A 23807-nucleotide genomic window follows, 5' to 3' on the forward strand; every position below is an offset into this window, starting at 1 on the left:
CCCCCCCCCCCCCCCCCCCCCCCCAATCCCCCACCCGGTACTTTGCCCTATAACCGTAAAAGATGCAACACCTGCCCACACACCACCTCCCTCACCTCCACCTAGGGCCCTAAACAGCCCTTCCAAGTGAGACAGAGCTTCACCTGCATCTCCTCCAACCTAGTCTATTGGGGTGCTCCTTGTCTTCTCTACGTCGGTGAGAGCGAACATAGACTAGGTGACTGTTTCACTGAGCATCTTTCCTGGCCCATAACGGCCAACCTAACCTCCCTATCACCACCCATTTCAACCCCCCCACTGTCTGACACATCCGTCCTCGGTCTCCTCCAGTGTTGCAGCGAATCTCAACACAAATTTGAAGAACAACACCTTAACTTCCACCTGGGCACCCTAAAGGAGGACTCAACATTTGAGTTCTCCAATTTCAAATAAACTTCCCACCCATCCCCTGGCTCCCCTTCCAGCACCCAGCCCCCAACCTCCATTCTATCCCAACGTCTGACCTATCTGTTAAATTACAGACTGAGAATAGAATTATATTTAATGGACCTCCACTTCTCATTTGCAACACCATTTGCAATATCATGGTACAGTTTACATTGTGACATGACTGCAAATATTAAATATGTTGTGGGAGTTTATATTTGATAAAGGATAGACACTCTCGCATACAAAGATCCATTTTGAAAATTCATTTTTTGGTTTGATACTCAGCAGTGCACCCATTTGAAAGTGCTAGGTTTGATTTCTCGTTTGTACGAAATGATCATCTAAGCCACAGGATGTGCTACAATTAGCTGCAATATTACTTAACTGGAATAACAAGGTGTAGAGCTGGATGAACACAGCAGGCCAAGCATCAGAGGAGCAGGAAAGTTGACGTTTCGGCGGACCCTTCTTAAGACCCCGCTTAACTGGAGATGTGTTGACCAACTTTGGGCTGCTGGAAAGGATGATTTTGAATATTTAGAGATTGGCTTTGCTTATATTCTTTTTTGAGGGCTGGTTGCAACTGCTCTTCATAGAAATTTTCTAGTCAACTTGTTCAGATATGTTATTACAGACCTATGGAGCAGCTGGGACTTGAGGTCAGGCGTCCTGGCTGAGAAGTTGCTGGTGAATGCTGAGTCACTTTCCAGCAAATATTTTATAATAATATTGAGAAAAGCAAATGTGTTATGGAAAGATAGCATGAAGTGATACTGTGTACCATGTAATCTTGGAGGCAGTAGCATTCATAAGCTGTTCTAGTCAGTGCTCTGCTGTTATCTTGCTTTCTTAACTCCTCAATTTTTTCCATGTGATCAGATTTATGTCCTTCATGATGTAAATATTCTATATTCCTTGATTTCATGATGTAAATATTCTATATTCCTTGAGTAATGAGAGGAATATAACTGAAGTAACCTGTATGTAACAGTGGTATATAAGTCACTTGTTTATGTTCCTTCCACATAGGTGATCTCTAATTTAGTGAAAATGCTAAAATCAAGGGACACAAGAAGGCAATTCTGTCCTCCTGATCACTGGCTTTCTGATCAAGTTAATATCCGAGCAGATAAGGTACGTATTTATCATGCTGATGTGCAGGAGATGAAGTGATTTTCTGAAATGTAACTTCGGGGATCGATTATTAGTCAGCTCTTTCCTATTACTTTAAAAGCTTTTCAAAAAAAAATCAAAACAATGTAACTGCGACATGATCAGCCTGATGCTTGAATGTTTGAGAGAATTCAAACTTAGGGACTTCACAATGATGCCAGACCTGCTGAGTTTCTTCAGCACTTTTTGCGTTTGCTGCAGAACACTCTCATTGATTGCTCACTGTACTTCACTAATGGAAACTACTTCTGTTCCTGAGGGCTCCAATTCTTCCCACTCTACTCCAGCCAACCAATGCTTTAATGGGCTGATTGGTCTTAGCTGCACATTCAGTTGGTGTTTGCTGAAGACTGGTTCAAACACCTGTCACCAGTCTTAATTTCACTCCTGCAAGGTCAGGCTCTAACTTTTACACTGTGTCCCCGGTCTTAAATTCTTAAATTCTTCTCCAGCCTTACCTATTCTTAATGTCTTGGAATCTTTTATCTGTCATCCACTAACTTTCTAAATTCCTCTAATACACAAACCTATGGAGGGAAAGATCAATCAGCTGTGCTTAACAAAATAAATAACATGTTGCATTAAATAAAAAGTGTTAGAATATAGAACAGTGCAGTACAGCAGTAGGCCCTTTTGCCTATCATGTCTGTGCCAACTATGATGCTGTTCTAAACTAATTCCATCTGCCTGCTCATGGTCCATATCCCTGCATTCCCTACCTATTCGTGTTCTGTCTAAGTGCCTCTTAAACATGGCTATCGTTTCTGCTTCTACCACCTCCCCTGACAGCATCGTCCGGGAATCCACCATCCTCTGTGTAAACTAAAAGAAAGCTTGCTTTGCAGTTCTCCTTTAAACTTTCCTCTCACCTTAAACCTATGCCCGTCAGTAATCTACATATCCTTCGTGGTGGTGGTGGTGGGGGGGTGTGGCTGGGGGGGGGGGAGAGAAGAAAGACTGTCTATCCACCCCATGCATGGCGCCCATAATTTTATTTATTTATTTCTATCAGTTTGCCCCTTTACCTGGAACACTTCTGAAAACAATTCAAGTTCGTCCAACTTTTCCTGATAACTAATGCACTCAAATCCAGGCAACATCCTGGTAAGCCTCTTTTGCACCCTTTCTAAAGCCTCCGCATTCTCCTTATTGTGTGCAGTTCTGGTTGCAACACTTGTTACATTCTCCGTCACCATGGCCTCTCTTTCCCCTCCGCCAGCTCCAGTCTGTTCTTTCAAGTCTGGCAGTTAGACACACCGTTGTTCTGCTATTCTCACTTCATTTGAGCTATCAACATCTTTCCTCCCCCAGCACGCTACACCCCATCACCACCCCCTGCCACAACTATAGCATAAATGCTGCCCCCTCCACACTTTGCTTCAGCTCTGAAGAGTCATCTAGACTTGAAACGTTAGCTTGTTCTCTCTCCATGGATAAAAACCAAAAGAACTGCAGATGCTGTAAATTAGGAACAAAAACAAAGTTGCTGGAAAAGCTCAGCAGGTCTGGCAGCATCTGTGAAGGACTCTCCTCTGAGGAAGGGTCACCGGACCTGAAACGTTAACTCTGTTTTTTCCTTCACGGATGCTGCCAGACCTGCTGAGCTTTTCCAGCAACTTGATTTTTGTCTCCCTTTCCATGTGTACTGTCTAACCAGCTGTGATCTCCAATATTTGTTATTTTCACTATATCCCAAACGTGGCCTAAGTCAAGTTTTATACATCTGCAACATGACTCACCACCTTGATTTTTATACTCCGTGCCCCAATGATGAAGGTAAACATGCTGTATGCCTTCTTTACACAATACCCACTTGTGTTGTCACTTTCAGGCAGCTATGGACTTGACCCCCAAGATCCCTCTGTATATCAAATCTCCAATGAGTCTTGTAACTTACCATATGCTTCCTTCTTTCATTTGACCTCCAATCGACATGTGACTGGATTAAACCCCATCTACCATTTCTCTGCTTAACTTTCCAGCTGATCTTTATCCTATTATATCCTTTGACAACCTTTTTCACTATGCCTAACTCCACCAGTTTTCATGTCATCTGCAAACTTACTAATCAGACCACCTACATTATCATCCCAATCATTTATATAAATTACAAACAACAGAGGACCTAGCACTGATCCTTGTGGAACATCACTGGTCACAGACTTCCAGTCAGAGTAAAACACCCCTCCCACAACTACTATGCCTCTATTACCAAGCCAATTTTGTATCCAACTTATCAATTCACCTTGGATGCCATATGATGTAATCTTCTCAATCAGCCATGTTAAATGCTTCAGTAAATTCCATGTAAACACTATCCACTGCCCTACCATCATCAGTTCCTCAAAAAACCTCATTCAAGTTTGTGAGACAAGTCCTCCCCAGCACAAAGCCATGCCTGACAGTTCCTAATAAGTTCATTCTTTTCCAAATGCAAGTCAATCCTCTCCAAGTCTCTTCTGGGACCTCACCTTTGGCTAAAGAGGATGGAAAGGTCTCCAAGGTTTCCAGCATCTCCTCCCTTGCCTTCCTCACTATCCTAGGATAGATCCCATCAGACCCTGGGAATTTATCTGCCTTCATCCTTTTTAAAGGACCCAATACCACCACCACCACCTCAACATCAACATGGTCTAGAATATGAATATACCCCTCCCTAATCTTCCAATCATCTGTGTCCTTCTCTTTGGGAATACTGATGCCAATATTCTGCCATTTCCTGTGGCTCCACACATAAACTCCCTCCTTTGTCCTGAAGTGGACCTACCGTTTCCCTAGTTATCCTCTCACTCCTAATCTTCATATAAAATGGTTGGGGAGTTTCCTTAATCCTACTTGCCAAGGATATTTCGTGGCTCATTTTAGCCCTCTTAATTCATCGTTTAAGTTAATTCCTGCTTCCTTTATATTCCTCAAGGGCAGTGTTTGGTTTCCGTTTCCTACACTTTACATATGCTTCCTTTTTCTTTATGACTAAAATGGCTTATAAGTATCCAGAAAAAGTGCGAAGTATGATATTTGGGACCAATTTAGAACCCAGCAAAGGAAGAAGGCAAGAAACTGATTCAGAAAGGAAATGAAGATTGTAAATAAACTACTGAGGAAGATAAAAGCGATGTTAAAAGCTTCCTTAGATTTGTGAAAAGGAAAAGATTAGCTAGAACAAATGTTAACCCACTATAGGTGGGCAAAGGACAATTTATAATGGAGAACAGTTACTTTGTCTACATGGAAGAAGATGCAGAAAATCTCCCAGAATTACCAGATAAGGAAAGGATTTATGAAACTGAGGAACTGGAAAAACGAAATAGCCAAAAGGTTATGCTTGAAAAAGTCTCTTAATCTCCTGGACCAGTGGAGCATCATCTTGGCTTTGAAGGATATGGCTCGATAGAGGATGCATTTGTGGTTATCTTTCAAAATTATATGGACTTTGGAAAAGTTCGTACAGACTTGAAAACAATAAATGTCACTCCCATTTAAGAAGGGAGAAAGAAGGAGAATTATCAGGTCATATGAGGAGATGTATTGCTTATTGCTTTCACTAGGTCAATGTCTCAGTCAGTCAGAGTTGATTTGCCAATCCACTGGGCATCCTTTTTTTTCCTATAGTGTTGTGATCATTTGAAATTGGGCATTCTTGTAATTTTCCCTGATTTAATTCAAGGTGGAACTAAATTAACTGGCCTGTAATTGCTTTAATTAGTTCTTGTCTTCCTTTTTAGAATGAGTACCACAGTTTAATCTATTCTGCAGTTCTTTTGCACCTGTCCACGTGTTGACACGTAAAATACAATTTCATGAGCCTTGATCATTTCCTCACGATCAGGATTTATCCTGTTAGGCCCTGATAGTTTGTTTCCATGCTTGTCAGATGTTCAGCTGACAAAAAAAATGCTACTTGGTGAGATTGTGCTGTATAATATAGGTGGAAGTTAAGCAAACTGGAAAATTCTTCAAATGCACTCAAATTAAGCACTACTTATCTTAATTGCTTTCATTTTGCAGTCACTTTAGTTGTCAATACTGAATTGATTATTTGAAGTGCCACTTCTCCTTTACAGACAACCTGAATTTCTTACATTTTAATGTCTCCTGGAATTGCATCAGTTGTGAAGTTATTGTTTTCAAAATCCACCAAAGTTGGAAGACTAATGGTCACTTATTGTCACATCTCTTACCAGGTCACTCAGCTGTATGTGCCCTCAGCTAGACATGTCTGGAGGATGCGCCGAATGGGAAGGATAGGGCCATTGCAATCTACACTAGATGGTAATTGCCTTCCTTTTACTCAAGATAATTTATTGTCAGTTTCTCTTTAAATGAAGAAGATTATTGCAAAATTCACTGTTTAGTCAATGCTAGTCTGCAGCCAAGGCTCATTGTTTTTTATCGCAAGGAAATGGTAGAGTGAACACACTGTTAAAAATAGCACAACATTGAAACATTGTAGAAACCACAATATTTTCCTGTATGATATCTCTGCTTTTACCTGATCATCAAGAATGCTGAAATAACTGGGGAAAGACTAAAAATTTAGGCATTCAGGCAGATTGTTTGATATTGGAAGGTCAATGAAAAAAATCTGGGAAATAAGACCGGGCAAGTGACTGAGGTGTCAATGGGGAGTGCTTTGGGCCAAGTTATCATAATTCTATTATTTTTTACATAGTTACGGAAAAGGATAGAACAGATCAAAAACTTAGTTTTAAAGTGGGGGAAGGCCAATTTTGATAGTATTAGACTGGAACTTTCAAAAGTTGATTGGGGGAGGTTATTTGCAGGTTAAGAATGGTTGGAAAGTGGGAGGCTTTTAAGAATAAGATAACGAGAGCCCAGAGGCAGTATGTTCCCGCTAGTGTGAAGGGCAGGGCTGGTGGGTGTGAGGAATGCTGGATGACTAGAGAAATTGAGGTTTTGGTCAAGAAAAAGGAGGCATGTGCCAGGTACAGATAGCTGGGATTGAGTGAATCCGTAGAGAAGTATAAGGGCAGTCGAAGTATAATCAAGAAGGAAATCGGGAGGGTAAAGAGGGGATAGCTTTAGGAGAATCCAAAGAGGTTCAATTAAATACATTAAGTGCAATAGGTAAACTAGGGAGAGAATAGGACCCTTTAAAGATCAATGTGGCCGTCTGTGTGGAACCACAGGAGATTGAGATACTAAATGAATATTTTGCATCAGTATTTACTGTGGAGGAGGAGTTGGAAGCCAGGGAACTTGAGGAAATCAATATTGATGTCATGAAAAGGGTTCATATTGCAGAAGAGGAGGTGCTGGAGGTCTTAAAACGCATAAAGGTGGATAAATCCCCAGGACCTGATCAGATGTTTCCCAGATCTTTGTGGGAAGGGATTGCTGTGCACCTTGCTGAGATATTTATATCATCCATAGCTACAGATGAGGTGCTAGAAGGCTGGAGATTGGCTAATGTGGTATTAAGAAAGGCTGTAAAGAAGAGCCAGGGATCTATAGACCAGTGAGCCTTAAGTCAGTGGTGGGCAAGTTTTTGGAGGGCATTCTGAGACAGGGTTTATACAGATGGATTAAGGATAGTTAACATGGCTTTGTGGTGGGAAATCGTGTCTCATAAACTTGAGTATTTTGAGGAAGATTGATGAAGGCAGAGCAGTAGATGTTGTCTGTATAGACTTCAGCAAAGCATTTGGCAAGGTTTTGCATGATAGACTGGTTATGAAGGTTAGGTCGTCACATAGAATCTAGGGTGAGCTAGCCATTTGGATACAAAATTGGCTTGATGGTAGAAGACAGAGGGTTGCTTTCAGACTGGAGGCCTGTGACCAGTGTATGTATATTTAGACAAATGTGTAGTTGCGTTTTGGTAAGGCAAACTTGGGCAGAACATACAGAGTTATTACCAGGGTCCATGGTAACATCGTTGAACAAAGAGACCTCGGGGTGCAGGTGCATAGTTCTTTGAAAGTGGATTTTCAGGTGGACAGGATGGTGAAGGAGGCGTTTGTATGCATCCTGTGGTCAGAACATTGAGTATAAGAGTTGGGAGTCCTGTTGTGGTTGTACATGACATTGGTGAGGCCACTTTTGAACACTGTACAATTCTGGTCTCCCTTCAAGAGGAAAAATGTTGTTAAACTGGAGAGGGTGCAGAAAAAATTTACAAGGATGTTTCTGGGACTGGAGAGTTTGAGCAAAAGGGAGAGGCTGAATAGGTTGGGGCTTTTCTCCCTGGAGCGTCAGAGACTGAGGGGTGACGTTGTAAAGGTTTATATAAAAAAAAAACATGAGGAGCATAGATAGGGTGAATAGCCAAGGTCGTCTTCCGAGGGTGGGGGAGTCCAAAACTAGAGGGCTGAGGTTGAAGGTGAGTAGGGAAAGATTTTAAAAAGGATCTAAGGGACAACTTTTTCACGCAGATTGTGGTGCGTGTATGGAACGAGCTGCCAGAGGAAGTGGTGGAGGCTGGTACAATTACAACACTTAAAAGCCATCTGGATGGATACATGAATAGGAAGGGTTTAGAGGGATAGGGGCCAAATGCTGGCACATGGGATTATGTCAAATGGGGATGTCTAGCCAAAATGGCGGAAGGGAGAAAATCATGGCTGTAGGAGCTGCTGCTCCTGTTTTTTCTTGAGGTTTTTTAGTGCTGGAGCTCATCGCCTTGATTTCTCAAGCAGTAGTAACTGTTTGAGAAGCTTTTGCTTTGTTTGGAGATTGGAGAAAAAAAATCAAAACAACGATACTTGGAAATGGGAGAAAAGAGAGAGAGCAGTCGACCACCTGGGAGGTTGTTTTGAAAATTCCTGTCGAGTTCAGAAAAAGGGAGCAATGAACCTTCGCAGTTAACTGGCTGTGAAGTAACGAGCATCTCTGGACGTCCGATTTCGGTACAAGATAAACAAACAAGCAGTGAAATTCCTATGAATAGGAAAGGTTTAGAGGGATATGGACCAAATGATGGCATATGGGACTAGATTAATTTAGGATATCTGGTCCGCATGGACGAGTTGGACTGAAGGATCTGTTTCTGTGCTGTCTCACTCTGACCATGACTGTATGGTTGGCGCCGATGAGTTGGACCAACGGGTCTGTTTCCATGCTGTATGACTCTCTTTCTCGACCATCTATCCAAAATAAAGTATGTAGAAAGTTGTATTTAACCTGTATACTGCTTTGATTGGATTATAATGTATCCAGTTCAGACTGCTGTGACTGACAGGCAAAGTAGAGAAAAGTAATGGGGCTGATCCCTATTCATAGGAGTGAATTAGGATTTGCAAAATGGTGTGTTTCATACTATTCGGTGTGTAGCTAAGATGGGGAAGCATGGATTTCTGAGAGAGGCCCCAAGTGTTTTCCAAATTGGTTAATAGGAAGGTAAGGGCACATGTGAAGGTAGCCAAAGACAAATCAAGAAATCTAGTGCTGAGCTAATCACTGCCTTTATTGATCTACGCTTCTTCTTAAAACTCATTTTATAAAGTATTCTTAAAATTCCCTTGCCCATTCTTGCTTGATGTGAAGCGTTTTGCAACTAACCTCGACGTTTAACAACTCTAAATACGAGCTGTTCTTTACATGGCAAGTGATCAGCAAATGGAATGGGCGTGTTTGTGAAAGTAAAATTGTTAACATTGCTTGAGCATTAATTTGATGCTGTAACAGTTGAGCTATAGAATATTTCCTGAATGGATAGATTAATACGGGCCAACTGGATTTTCTCTCCTAAATTGATCTTTGATCTTATGAAGAAAAAGTACAGTTTTAATGGCAGTTTATGATTATAAATTCCTTTCGATTAGTCTGATTTGGAAGATTTTTCCCTTTCATTTAAAGATACTGTATTAGTGAAATGTCGGTAAGCTAGTTTATTCAATTGAATTTTTTTACAATGGACATACAAATGCAGTGCATATGTAGCTATTAGTATTGCAGCATGTATCTAATTTGATCAGTAAGAAAGAGCACAGTTTCTTCCATAATGCTAATCATGCATCAAAATTATTAGAAAAATTTATCAAATTAAAATTTATTGAAAATGGAGTGTAGTTTCATTTCATTGGTCTGGGTAAATTTGACTGTCTTCAAAGTTCTGGAACTAGGCCCTTATTAGATGACTTGAATTTTGAATCTAGTTCAACCAACAGTACAGTGTGAAGCAAGCAGATAACAATGTGTGTATGATTTGTTTAATGCCACTTGACTCCATATGGAATAAACCCAATTAGTGTGAAAGTACTGTTGAAGCACATATGGCTGTGTTTGTTTGGCCTTTTTCATTTACTTAAATGGCAGTAACTAGAATGATAAATAGACTGCATTGACCAGTAGAGAACGTATTTCTCGTAAAAGATAGAAACTTGATGGAGAAATGCAGATAAAATTGACTAATTGACCAGAATAATTGAGCTCTAGTAGTACGATAGTGGTTTAGCTTTGCTGTACAGGCAATTTTTGTTTAAATGCCTTTAACCCTTTCTGAAAGAATAACCAAAATAGATTTAAGGAAAAATATCTAGCTGGGAAGTATTTTGACTACAATATTTTGCAAAATGTTGATATCCTGATTGCGTCTTCATACGTATCTTTTAACTTCCATTGAATGTTATTTGCCACAATTTAAAAACAAAATAGAAAAGAGGAAGTTAGGTCAGAAATGACAATGCTAAGCTTAAATAAGGGTGAGTTGTTACCCTTGGGGAGAGTATAGGATCAGAAGGCATAATCTCAGTATAAGACATTGAAATTGAACATAGGTCTTGGCCCTTAGCTATATAAGCTAAGGCAACTGAAGTGCAGATCTAAATACTGCTTAAATGTTATGAGAACTTCTGACTCAACCACTGTTTTAGGCAGAGAGTTCACGATTCCCACCACACCTCGGCTGAAAAAATTCTCTCCCACTAGTCTCTTAGCCTTCTGTCTGTTACCTTAAATTTATGCCATTTGTTCAATGACCCCTATTCTAATGGAGAAAGTGCCTTCCTATTCATCTTACCTATGTCTCTCATGATTTTATACACTTACTATATGGTCCCCTTCTCAACCTTATCCCTCTGAGGAAAGTAGTCCTAGCCTATCCAATATTTCCTCATAGCGAAGGCCCACCAGATCAGGTAGCACCCTGGTAAATCTCCTCTGCTCCCTCTCTGGAGCAATCACCACCTTCCTATAATGTGGTGACCAGATCTACCCAGTACTCCAGTTGTGTTCCAAAAAGTGATGGATGCAGTTCAGCATGCATTGCGAGTACCCCATAAGTCATCATAACCATCTCATTTTAACTGCCCTGTCACCTTCAGGGGTCAGTGGATATGCACGCCAATCTCCCTCTGATGTCCTATTGATAGTGTATGCCCTTGCTTTGTAACCCTTTCAGTGCATCGCCTCACACTTAGCCTCTTGCAGTTTATGGCCACCCTTCTTATCTTTTAATACACTACCAATTTTCTTATCATCCACAAACCTCTTTATCATACCCCCAATGTTTAAGTGCTAATCATTAAAATACACCCCCAAGCACCAAGCCACATGGAACCCCCACTGAAACCAGACTTCCAGTTCTCGGAAACTTCCCCGCACCATCATCCTCGGCTTACTGCCCTGTCAATTTGGATTCAACATGCCACTTTACCTTGAATACCATAGGCTATTATTCGACCAGTGTGCCACTTAGGATCTTAACAAAAGACTTGAGTCTATATAGACCATGTGAAATACACTACCATCATCAACACACCCAGTCACCCCACAAAAAATTTGATCAAACATGGCCTTCCCTGAGGAAATCCATGCTGACTGCTCCTGTCCGTCAGGTTGCTTTTGAGTGACATTCCTATCGCTGAGGTTAGACTGGTATAATTTCTTGGTCAATCCCTCCATTTTTTTAATACTGGGGCAATGTCTTCCAATCCTCTGGCACCTTACCTGTGTTCAGAGAGGAATTGAAGATTACTCACCAACCCTCTTCCCTGCCCTAATCTCAGCTCCATAAACTATCTCATCTCGTCTGAGCCTGCAGATTTATCCAATACGTGATTGTTAAATCTTTTAATTTGTTCTAATATTTCACAGATTACCCATGGTCATGTGTATATCTGTGTTGTCCTTTACCATTTTGTGAAGACAGGCATAAATTATTCAAGAGGACTGTGCCCATGTCTTCCAGGTCCCCACACAGATAGCTCTTGCTAGCTGCCATAAGCTTTATTTGTGTAACCTTCACCTTTATGACCCATAACATTCGTGCTTCTCTGCTGTTGGTCCTACTGTCTTTATGGAACACTCACAATATGCTCCCTCAATTTTTTTCTTGAAAGTGTCCTAAATCTGACATAGTTTTATCTACACATAGCAGCTCCCAGTCCACTTGGGACAAATCATTTTATATCTTAGTAAAATAAATCTCTCCCCAATTTAGAACTTCTATTCCCAGCTTTTCCATAACTATAATAATTCTAACTGAATTATGGTTACTATCTCCCAAATACTCCCCTACTGCTGCATCTTAGGCCATGTGAGAGATTTTTGAGATGCTGGTGTTGCACTTGGGTGGACAAAGTCAGAAGTCACATAACACCATCTTACAGTCCAACAGGTTTATGTGAAATCTCAAGCTTTCAGCGCACAGCCCCTTCAGGTGCAGTGAGAGAGGAGAGCACAGACAGAGTTTATAGGCAGAGAGATCAAAAGATTACACAACTAGTGAGTGGAGTGTTTAGGTGATAAGTCTCTGCAGGTCACCAAGAGTGTTAGACAGTGAGTAAAGCATTTATAAAGTCAACGTCAGTGCTGTGCTGTCATGACAATCAAGCAGGGTGTCAGGAATATACAAAAGGTGACACTGAATTGTAGGTGTGAGGCCTTGTTCAGAATCAGGCTGGTTTTATTCCGAAAGTAGGAATTTATAAGATGCCACACTGTCTGTGACTACAAATTGTGCGTTTTTTTAATCAAAATAAAATGTATCTGCAAATAAACAAAAATGTTGGATGAAATGGTTCACCCCATAGGTGGATGGCGGGTGTGGTAGGGGGTGACTTCAAAACTGTACCAACTAATCAAGTTAGAGAGATCATCGCAATTTATCAAGATGATGCTGTTGAAACAGCAAAGTCAAAGATTTTACAGATACGGAACAGTGTGGCAGGTCACCTGTAGCGCGATAAGGTCACGGTTGAGGCCATCTTCATGGGTACAGAACTTGGGCTGTTAGTCTCTGCTCTGTGATTCTATGTTGCGTATCTTGGAGTCCACTTTGAAGGATGCTTACCCGAAGATCAGAGGCTAAATGCCCTTGACTACTGAAGATTTCCCTGATTGGAAGGGAACATTCCTTTCTGGCGATTGTTGCCTGGTGTTCATTATTGTAGTGTTTGCATGGCCTCGCCAATATACCATGCCTTGGGGCATCCTTGCCTACGGCGTATGAAGTAAACAATATTAGCTGAGTCACGTGAGTATCTGCCATGTACGTGGTGGGTGGTGCTCCCATGTGTGATGGTAGTATCCAAGATGACCTGGCATGTCTTGCAGCAATTGCCATGGCAGAGTTGTGTGGTGTTGTGGTCAACGTTGTCCTGAAGGTAGTTTGCTGCGAACTATGGTCTGTTTAAGATTTGGCTGTTGTTTGAAGGTGAGAAGTGGAGGTTTAGGGAAGATCTTGATGAGATGCTCATTGTCATCAATGATGTCTTGAAGGCTGCGAAGAACATGGTGTAGTTTCTCCGTTCCACGGAAGTACTGGACGATGAAGGGTACTGGATTGGTTGTATCCTGTGTCTGTCTACTGAGAAGGTTGTTGTGGTTTTTAGCTGTGGCATGTTGGAACTGGCAGTCGATGAGTTGAGTGTCGTATCCCGTTCTTATGACGGCATCTTTTTAAAACCTTCAGGTGTCCATTATGTTCCTTTTCATCTGAACAGATCCTGTGTATGCATAGGGGATGGCTTCTTTTAATATGTTTAGGTTGGAAACTAGAGAAGCGCAGCATCGTGAGATTATCCGTGGGCTTGTGGTAGGGTGAGGTGCTAGGGTGTCCAAGAATGAGACTGATTCTGAGGAGTAATCCTTGGTAAGTCTGATGGTGGGATGAAATTTGTTGATGTTACTATCTAGTTATTTCAGTGACTCCTAGCCATGAGTCCAAAGGAAGAAAACGATGTCAATGTATCTGGTGCTTAATGTTGGTTGGAGGTCCTGCGCAGCGAAGAAGTTTTGCTTGAACTTGTGCATGAAAATATTGGCATATTGGGGTGCAAGTTTGGTTCCCGTGGGTGTTCCATGTGTCTGGATGAAGAACTGGTTGTCAAAGGTGAAGTCGTTGTGGTAGAGAATGGAGCAGATGAGTTGTAGGATGTCGTCTGGAAATTGGTAGTTGTTGGTATTGAGTACTGAGGCATTTGCGGCAATACCATCATCATGGGGGTTGCTGGTGTAGAGTACCGAAACGTTCATTGTGATGAGAAATGTTCCTGGTTAGACTGGTCTGTGGGTGCTGTGATCTGTAAGAAATCTGTAGTGTCATGATAGAAGCTGGGGATTCCTTGTGCAACGGGTTTCAAGATGTCTTCGACATAGCCAGAGAGGTTCTCGCACAGGATCCTGTTGCCTGATAAGATGGGACGTCCAGATGTGTTGGCTTTGTGCATCTTTGGAAGGCAGTAGAAGTCTTGTACGTGAGAAGTGGGATGAGAGTGCATGGAATACTCTGGAGGACTGGATCAAATGGGCGGCACGGTGGCTCAGTGGTTAGCACTGTAGCCTCACAGCACGAGGGACCCGGGTTTGATTCCAGCCTTTGGCGACTGTCTGTGTGGAGTTTGTACGTTCTCCCCGTGTCTGTGTGAGTTTCCTCTGGGCGCTCCAGTTTTCTCCCACACTCCAAAGATGTGCAGGCAAGGTGGATTGGCCATGCTAAATTGCCCATAGTGTTCAGGGATGTGTAGATTAGGGGGATGGGTCTGGGTGGGATGCTGCGAGGATCGGTGTGAAATTGTTGGGCCGAAGGGCCTGTTTCCACACTAGGGATTCTTTTTTTAAAAAAAAAAAAAGCTTGATCAGTCTACTGAGTTGATGGGTGTGTTCTTTGGTTGGGTTGGCAGGTAGTTGTCTGTAGGTTTCCTGGTTGTTCAGTTGTTGGTATACTATTTTGCAGTAGTCTGTTCTATTCTTTATGACGATGGCTCTTCCTTTGTTTGCTGGTTTGATGACAAAGTTGCGATTGGTCTTGAGAGCATGGATGGCTTTGTGTTGTGAACGGGTGACATTCTGTGCTACCTTGAGTGCAGCTGATGAATCTGGCATTAACACATCTCCTGATGGTTTGAGCGTACAAGACATTCCAGAGGAATCCAATTCGATGACTCCTTTGGTTGCTGCTCCATGGATCTTTAACTGTTCCGGTTTGTTGGTTGTCTCATAGAGCTCACTGCTGACATCTTGGGGTTTGTAATAGAATTCCTGGAGCCTCATTCACCTGATGAATTCCTCTATCTGCAGCAAGACCAATGGGACAGAAATTGAGCCCTCGGCTGAGAACTTCGGTTTTCATCTGGTTGAAGGATGTGGTAAGAAATTGACGGGTGGATTTCGCTGTGGTGATACCAGGGGAGGCTTGGTTACTGCTGGTGGTGATGCCAAGGTTCTCCAGTTTCTTGTTCTTGGTGTACATGTTAGTGGTGTAGTTGTGTTGCTTCATCTGCTTGGCAGTGTCTCAACTGTACTGCTGTATCTTGATCACAAGCTGATAATATGGATTCTGTCTTGATTTCAAGGTTGCGGTGCCTGCTGTAGAGTTGGTGTACGAGATGCGTGAGTTTGTGAAAGGTCCGACAGCGGAGTCTCCGTGTAGTCTGAATTGTAGGTCGCCTTGAGTGGGTTCAGGATCTGTAGTCCTTTTTGGGATCTTCTGTGCTTTCTTGCATTTCTGCAGAAACTTGATGTCTGTGTTGATATGTGCGATCTTCACCTCTCCACTTTTGAGCTGGCAGTTAGTGGTGTCTATGGTAGTCATGATATGGGGATGCTTGTGTTGGATTGGGGTGGACAAAGTCAGAAGTCACCTGACACCAGGTTTTAGTCCAGCAGGTTTATTTGAAATCTCAGCTTTCAGAGCACAGCCCCTTTTTCAGGTCCAGTGAAACAGGAGAGCACACAGACCCCTGCACAACTCATTTCCGAGTATTAGGTCCAGAACCGCCCTTGCCGGCCTTTCAGCATTGAGTCTAAAGTTTTCCTTAAGAATTTGGATCCCTGTCTACCTTGCACATTAAAACTGTTTCTGTTAATATTTGGATAGTTAAAACTGCCTGTTTGGTGCCTTATTGTTTTTGTACTTAACTGAAATTTAATTACCTATTTACCAGCATGTTTCCAGATGTGAGAAACTTCAGTTATGAGGATTGATTGATTTGAAGTTGGGACTTTTCTCTCTGGAGAAAAGAAAGCTGCCTGACATCTGATTAAGGTTTTGGACAGAGTAGATAGGTGAAGCTGTTACTGCTTGTAGAAGAAACAGAAACAGGAGGGATAGAATGATCCGAGAAAAGCTTTTTCACACTGAATTGTTATGGTACGGAATGTACTGCCTGCAAATGTGTGAAGGCAGGTTCAATTCAGGTATTCAAGAAGACATCAAATGCTTTTTTAGATCGTAATAATGTGCAGGGATATGAGGAAAAGGCTGAGATTGGCATCAGATAATAGAACTCGTACAGGCATAATGGACCGAATGATGTCTTCGTGTGTGGTAATAGTTCTGCGATTTTGCGATTCTTTTTCAGTTACTTAAAAATTCAATTGATTTCCTTGAGGATGTGCTTTCCTTTTAGAAATCTGTGCTGATGACTCTTCATGAGGTTTCAGGTTCTTTTACAGGGCAATGGTTGACTCTTGACTTTGCTTGGACAGTTAGGGATAGGCAATAAATGCTGGTCTTGTTCTATGAGATAAGGGTTCCATTATCTTTCAAGCCACCAATATTTAGTTTCAGAAACTTGCTTGAAGCTCAATTTTACATACAAGAGTAGCATTAGCTCTTCATCAGTCCTAGCACTCTTCCCTCTTGAATAATTTCTTTATATACAAAAATGCTTCTTACATCTTGCTAAGTTTTTGATATATGAAGGCTGACATAGGCAGCAGGATGCAATCCCTTCTTACCTGAAGCTGCTGCTATTCTGTTTGATTTTATAAATGATCACACTCTCATCCCACCGTCTAGTATTCTCAATGTCTTCGTCTCATTTTCTCACCTATTCCTTTAGTGATGTTCCCATCATGTTAGTCTCCCTGCCAGATAATGTCTCTCAGTTATTAGATATTTCTGCTGTTTTGCTGACATTACATTCGATTTTCATATGCACATCCTGATGGTTGTTTTGGTCTTTGTGTTTGTTATATATATGATTGTCTGAAATTGTTTGATAATTTCAATTTTGTCATTTCTCACCGTTAAATAATTTGTTCTTGTTTCTTGTATTCCTCCTGGACGCATTGTTCACTGTTTCAAATGTTTCTGATGCGCATCTATTCTTTTGTTTCAGTACGTGCTCCCAAAGATTTTTATCTGGTTCCCTTCTGATCCCTTTTTAAAAATCATCTCTTGGCCCTGTTTAACTATCAGTTACGACTCTGCGTGTAGCATTCACTTTTGAACCAAGAAGTTGTCTATTCAAGTCCCACTCCTGGATTTGAGCATGAAAATCAAAGCTGAAATTCCTGTGCAGAACTGAAGTACTGTCTCGAATGAGATAAGACTCTACCCAAGAAGACTGACAAAGACCTCAGCATGTTTTTGAAAAAAGCAGGAAAATTCACTCTGGTATCCTGGCTGATATTTATTCCGCAGTCATCAACGCAAAAACAGATAATGTCCTCATTATCATGTTGTTTGGAACATAGGAATTCAGAGCAGGAATAGGCAATTCAGCCCTTTGAGCCCCTTCCTCCATTTAACATGATCATGGCTGATCTCATCCTGGTCTCAACTCCACTTTCCTGCCTGCTCCCTATAGTCCTTCATCCCACTTTTCATCAGAAACATATCTATTTCTTTCTTGAATCTCTTGATTGATTCTGCCTCCATTGCACTCTGGCGCAATGAGATCCACAGATTCACAATCCTCTGACAAGTAGTTTCTTTCATCTCCATTTCGAACCTACCTCCCCTTGCTCTTTATCTATGAACTCTTGTTTAAGATGTTCCCACAATGGGGAACATCTGTTCAACATCCACCTTATCAATCCCCTTTAGAATTTTATATACCTCCATCAGATTCCGCCCCACCCCCCTCATTTTTTTGAACTCCAGCGAGTACAAGCACTAGCTATTCAACTACTCTTCGTACGACAGCCCTTTCATCCCTTGAATCAATCTAATGAACCTCCTCGGAACTGCCTCCAGTGCCACCACATCCTTCCTCAAGTAAGGATACCAAAATTGGACGCAGTACTCCAGGTGTGGTTTCACTGTTGCCTTATATGGTTGTAACAACACTTCTTTTCTTTAATAATCCAATCCTTTTGTAATAAATGTCATGATTCCATTTAGCTTATTATATGCACTACCTGCATGCATCTTTTCTGTGATGCATGCACAAAGACCAACCAAACCCTCTGCACTGATGCACTTTGAATCTGCTTCCCGTTTAAATAATAACTTACCCTTTTATTTTTCCAACTAAAATGGACAACTTCACATTTATCCACATTAAACTCCATCTGCCATATTCTGGCTCATTCTCTTAGCCTATCAATATCCGCCTGTAAACTCTTATCTACTCATCACAGCCTGTTTTTCCATCTATTTTAATATCATCTGCAAATTTTGCTATGTTACACGATGTCCTTGCTTACAGAACATTTTTACAGGCAGTTCTTCTATAACGTGATTGTTGTGTTCTTGTGTGACCTCGTGCTATAGAAAATCGCTATACCTGTATAGCGGAAGGTTTGCGTTATCCAAACAGCGTCCACTATTTATCAAATGTGTTACAGCCAATTCGCGTTAATGAAACAAGTATTATAGCAGAAATACCTGAATATAGATTGTAAATAGTCGAGGTTTGAGAACTGAACCCTGTGGCATCCCACTAGTTGTAGTTTACCTTCCAGAGAAGGACCCATTTATCCTGACCCTGTGCTTTTATCAGTCACCTAATCCTCTATCCAAGCTAATATTCTACCATAAACCCCCTGCAATCTAATTTTCTGGATCAGTCTTTTATGTGGCACCTTGTCAGATGTTTTCTGGCAGTCTACATATACCACATCCACTGGATCCCCATTATCCATCTTGTTAGTTACATCCTCAAAGAAGTCCAAGTTTGTCAAGCACTACTTGCCCCTCCGAAGCCATGCTTTTTTTTTTCTTCTTTATTCATTCACGGGATGAGGGTGTCGCTGGCTAGGCGGCATTTATTGCCCATCCCTAATTGCCCAGAGGGGAGTTAAGTCAACCACGTTGCTGTGGGTCTGGAGTCACATGTCGGCCAGACCAGGTAAGGATGGCAGTTTCCTTCCCTAAAGGACATTAATAAACCAGATGGGTTTTTCCAACAATTAACAATGTCATCATTAGACTGTTAATTCCAGATATTTTATTGAATTCAAATTCCACCATCTGCCATGGCGGGATTTGAACCCGGGCCCCCAGAATATTATCTGTGTCGCTGGATTTAACAGTCCAGCTATAATACCACTAGGCCATCGTTTCCCCAATGCTGACACTGGCATAGGTTTAAGGTGAGAGAGGAAAGATTCAAAAAGGACCTAAAGAGGCAACTTTTTCACACAGAAGGTGTTGTGTATGGAACGAGCTGCCAGAGGAAATGGTGGAGGCTGGTACAGTTACAACATTTAAAAGGCATCTGGATGGATACATCAAAAGGAAGGATTTAGAGGGATATGGGCCAAATGCTGGCAAATGAGACTAGATTAATTTAGGATATCTGGCTGGCATGGATGAGTTGGACCGGAGGGTCTGTTTCCATGCTGTACAAATCTATGACTCTATGGTGAATTGAGTTTGATTTTCCAAGTGTTCCATTATCTCCTCCTTTACTGATTCCAGCAAATTTCCCCCTACAGAGTTCAAACTAACTGGTCTGTCATTTCCCACTTTCTGCCTATCTTCATTTTTGAATAAATGTGTCATGTTAGCATGTTTCCAATCCACTGGTACCATTCCAGAATCTAGACAATTTTGAAATATCTTAACTAATGCATCCACTATCTCTGCTGTCATTTCCTTTAATACTTTAGATGCAAGCCATCAGGCCCTGGGCATTTACCTTCCTTTAATCCTATCAATTTACTGAATACCTTCTCCTTAGTTACAGTGACTTCACCAAGTTTCCTCTGTAGTCACTGCAGTGATTGGGAAGAAATTATCTTCCACAGTGAAAACAGAGACAAAATATTGGTTTAATGATTCTGCAATTTGAGTTTCCCATTATTACCTCGCCATTTTTGTCCTCTAAGGGGTCAACATTTACTTTCACTATTCTCTTCATTGTGTGCAAAGGTCATGCTACAATTCCTGCATTGCAACAGTGATATTTCCAAATGCACTCTATTGGTTGCAAAATGCTTTTACCACCTGTGAGTTTTCTCTTTTTAATTATTACTTTGGTCGTAGTCTTGTTTTGTCCTTCTCAACCTTTATTTCAAACTTTTGCCAGCTTGATTTTTATTTTTGTTTATTCCTATTAATTTCAGATTGGGTTAATACTAGATTTAATTGGTCTAGTCCAAATCTTATCTGCAGATAGGAAAGATGCAGCCCAGCTGTGTTGTGCACCCAGCTCAGCTACCTATTGAGTGCACCAACATTATCTGATGAAAACCATGGACTTGAAGTGTAAACTCTGCTTTATGCTCATAGATGATGCTTGATCTGCTGCATATTTCCCTTTGTTTGAATTTCCGACTTCCAGTATCAGCAGTATTTTCCTTTGAGTTGTTTGGAGGCTTGTATATGCAGTGTTCTTATAGTATGTAGTTGTTGAAAATTCCTAGTTGTCTCAGAAAAATGACAGGGTATGAACTCAGACATGCATCCACGTAGTGCTCTGCACGATGTCAGGATATCGAAAGACTTGTACAAACAATGAAGCACTTTTGAAGACAGTAGCTCAGTGGTTGGCACCGCTGCCTCATAGCACCGGGGACCCAGGTTCAATTCCAGCCTCTGATGACTATCTGTGTGGAGTTTACACATTCTCCCCATGACTGCTTGGGTTTCTGCCTGGTGCTCCAGTATCCTCCCATGGTCCAAAAACGTGCAAGTTAGGTGGATTGACCGTGCTAAACTGCCCTCCGTGTCCAGGGATGTGTAGGTTAGGTGGATTAGAGATGGGAAATGCAGGGTTACCGGGATAGGGTAGGGTGGTGAGTCCAGGAGGGATGTTCTTCGGAGAGTATGTGTAGACTTGTTGGGCCAAATGGCCGGTTTAGACACTGTAGGGATTCTGTAATTCTCTGGTTTGAAGTGCAAGACAGCTAGGGTGTGCATTTGTATTAGGGTAATTATGTTCGCAGCAAGTGAACATTTCTGCCTATCAAGCAGTCTGTCAGATTTCTATGTTGGATATGTTTGAATTTATTAATGAAACTTTGGCTATTGCTTCTCTCTTTTTTCCCGGTTATATTTTCTCAGTTGGGCAGGAGCCAGCTCAGTTATCAGTATCTGAAGAACGTCATCTTGCCATTTTAACAGAACTACCTTTTGTAGTTCCGTTTGAAGAACGAGTTAAGGTAAATACTATTCTCCTCTGAACTTGATCCTAAAAATATTTTACAGCCTACTGTTTCTAAATGCGCAGGATGCTTATCTGTCAGAGAAAATAATTTGGCTTAAGCTTTGTTAAAACAAATAAATAGTACATGTTAAAATTTCTGTTAAAAAATGATCAAATCAAAATTTAGCAATTAAAGTGAAATGCCACACGTGTGAATTTTTCTTGCGTAGGGAGTGTACAATTCTGAGTGTGTTGTAGTGTATGTCATTGTGTAAGGAAATTAGATGACCAACTAAATAGATTAGTTATAACTTGCTACGTGTAAATTGTAGTCAATAAATTCAAAAATGAACATGCCAATATTGGTGTCAAATTTGCAGATTTTGTTTTTGTCAATTTGTCTTTACTAATGGTGATTTCTTTTTAAGATCTTTCAAAGATTGATCTTTGCTGACAAACAAGATGTGCAAGGAGAGGGGCCATTTTTAGATGGAATTAATGTGACAATTCGACGCAATTATATCTATGAAGACGCATATGACAAGCTGTCACCAGAAAATGGTAGGTGAGATGGAAAACAGCTTTTTTTCACTTCCATTTCTCTGAAATATATTGAACAATGTGTGTATTTAAATTGAATGACTTCCTTGATAAGAGTTGAGCACACGATGCTGAAATAAACTGCCAAATTCCTCTGTCTTAATTAAATGCAAAAGTATTGAGAATAATCAGCTGATTCAATGTTATAAACAAACTTCATATTATATTAGCATAGGTTTAACAATATTATGGATGCAGATTTGGTTCAGGATAGATTGTTGCCCAAAGAATAGTACTAGATGCAACCGGTAACATCTGAATCTTGACATCAGAATGCCTAAAACAGCAAAATTGGAGCTTACTTTGTTGAACTTGCTCTTTAAAACTATTGAAGAAACGGTTGAACAAGTTGGGCCTATACTGTTTACAGTGAATCTAGAATTGAAATACATACCAAAATCAGAAATTACAGGAGAAGTTAGGCAGGTCTAGTAGCATCAATGGAGAGAAATCAGTTAATGTTTTGAGTTTGGTGACTTTTTTTTGGAACAGATCACTGGAGCCGAAACATTAACTCTGCTTTTGCTGCACAGATGCTGCCATACCTGAGTTTTTCCAGTAATTTGATTTTGTTTCTGATTTCCAGCATCTGTAGTTTTCTGGTCTCTTTGGCTGGTTTTTGAAATATATGCGATCTTGAGGGGACATGACAGTGTGGATACCGGGAGGGTACTACTTACTGCAGGATAGACTAAACTTGGAACAGAGTTCAAAAATATCAGTGTTAAATTGAGATGTGTGCTCCCCACCTTAGAGTATCATTACTTTGTATGTCATTTCCAGAGGTCAGTAGAGGCTTTGTCATTGAATTTATCCCAGCCAGAGTTAGATTTTTGATTGACAAGCAAGTTTAGGGTTATAAAATGCAGGCTGGAAAGTGGAGTTGAGATGATAACCAGATCGGTGTGATTTTATTCAATGGGACGGCAGGTCTGAGCAGCCAAATTGCCTACTTTGGCTCCTAAGTCCTACGTTTCTATGACAGAGCTAGCTTGTTTTACACTCAACCTCTGTAGTCCATTAATATGACATTGCTCTTCACTACACTGAGCAGAGTGGCAAAGTTGCAGGGTGACATTTATAAATGTGCAGAATGGCTGTATAATTGACAAATTAATTTTAACATAAATAATGAGGTATTGTATTTTTATAAAAATCAGGAGGATTAATTGGATATTAAGAATTCAAGTATGGTAGCAAAGCTTCTGGATTAAAAAGCACAAATACAGAAATCATTGCAAGTTGCAATGAGGCTCAATAGGACCATAACAAAAGCAAGCAAAACCACTCTCAATTTCTAGAAGGATAGAATTGAAAAGTTATCTAAACCTGCATTAAACCTTGGTCAGTTCTGGTTGCCACAATATACAAAGGTTTCAGAGACACAACAGAGGGTGCAAGAAAGATTGAAAAGAATGTTATTAAATCTGAAGTTCAGCTTATCAGGAAAGGATGTGAATGGACTAGGTCTTTGTTTCACAAAGAGAAATATTGGGGGTACCAACAGAGATCTTCAAATTCATGCAAAGACTTCTCTGTGCAGCCATAGAGAGGGCATTTCTGCTTGAAAAGTGGAACTAATGTCATTATTTGACGATTATCACCCAGGAGTCAAATAGGGAATCGAGTAATGTGAATATAGAAATTCAACCATAGGTTTATAGCTGATGTGGATATGGCATACCAGGTGATGGGCCAAGTGCTGGAAAATGGAATTGGATGGAATAGATAGATGTTTGATGACTGGTATGAGCATAATGGGCTGAAGGACCCATTTTCATGAAATAAAAACTCTCTATGACTCTATGATAATGCACTTAAAGGGAAGTTAGACAATGGAAGAGGCAAGATGGCTTAAGTGAAGCATAAATTCCAACATGG

At 40.9% G+C, this 23807-nt stretch overlaps 1 protein-coding gene across 1 annotated transcript in view; it reads left to right on the forward strand.

Annotated features, from left to right (window-relative positions):
* Nucleotides 1–22616, forward strand: part of ube3c (ubiquitin protein ligase E3C) — a 111999-nt gene extending 89383 nt beyond the window's left edge. Inside the window, exons 14-18 of the mRNA XM_048606079.1 lie at nt 1459–1563; nt 5787–5874; nt 21245–21342; nt 21755–21887; nt 22513–22616. Of these exons, the coding sequence (XP_048462036.1) occupies nt 1459–1563; nt 5787–5874; nt 21245–21342; nt 21755–21887; nt 22513–22616 (528 nt within the window). The remainder of the gene's footprint in view (nt 1–1458; nt 1564–5786; nt 5875–21244; nt 21343–21754; nt 21888–22512) is intronic.
* Nucleotides 22617–23807: the final 1191 nt, after the last annotated feature.

Source organism: Rhincodon typus, chromosome 2, assembly GCF_021869965.1.
Source record: "Rhincodon typus isolate 14 chromosome 2, sRhiTyp1.1, whole genome shotgun sequence".
Lineage (NCBI taxonomy): Eukaryota > Metazoa > Chordata > Chondrichthyes > Orectolobiformes > Rhincodontidae > Rhincodon > Rhincodon typus.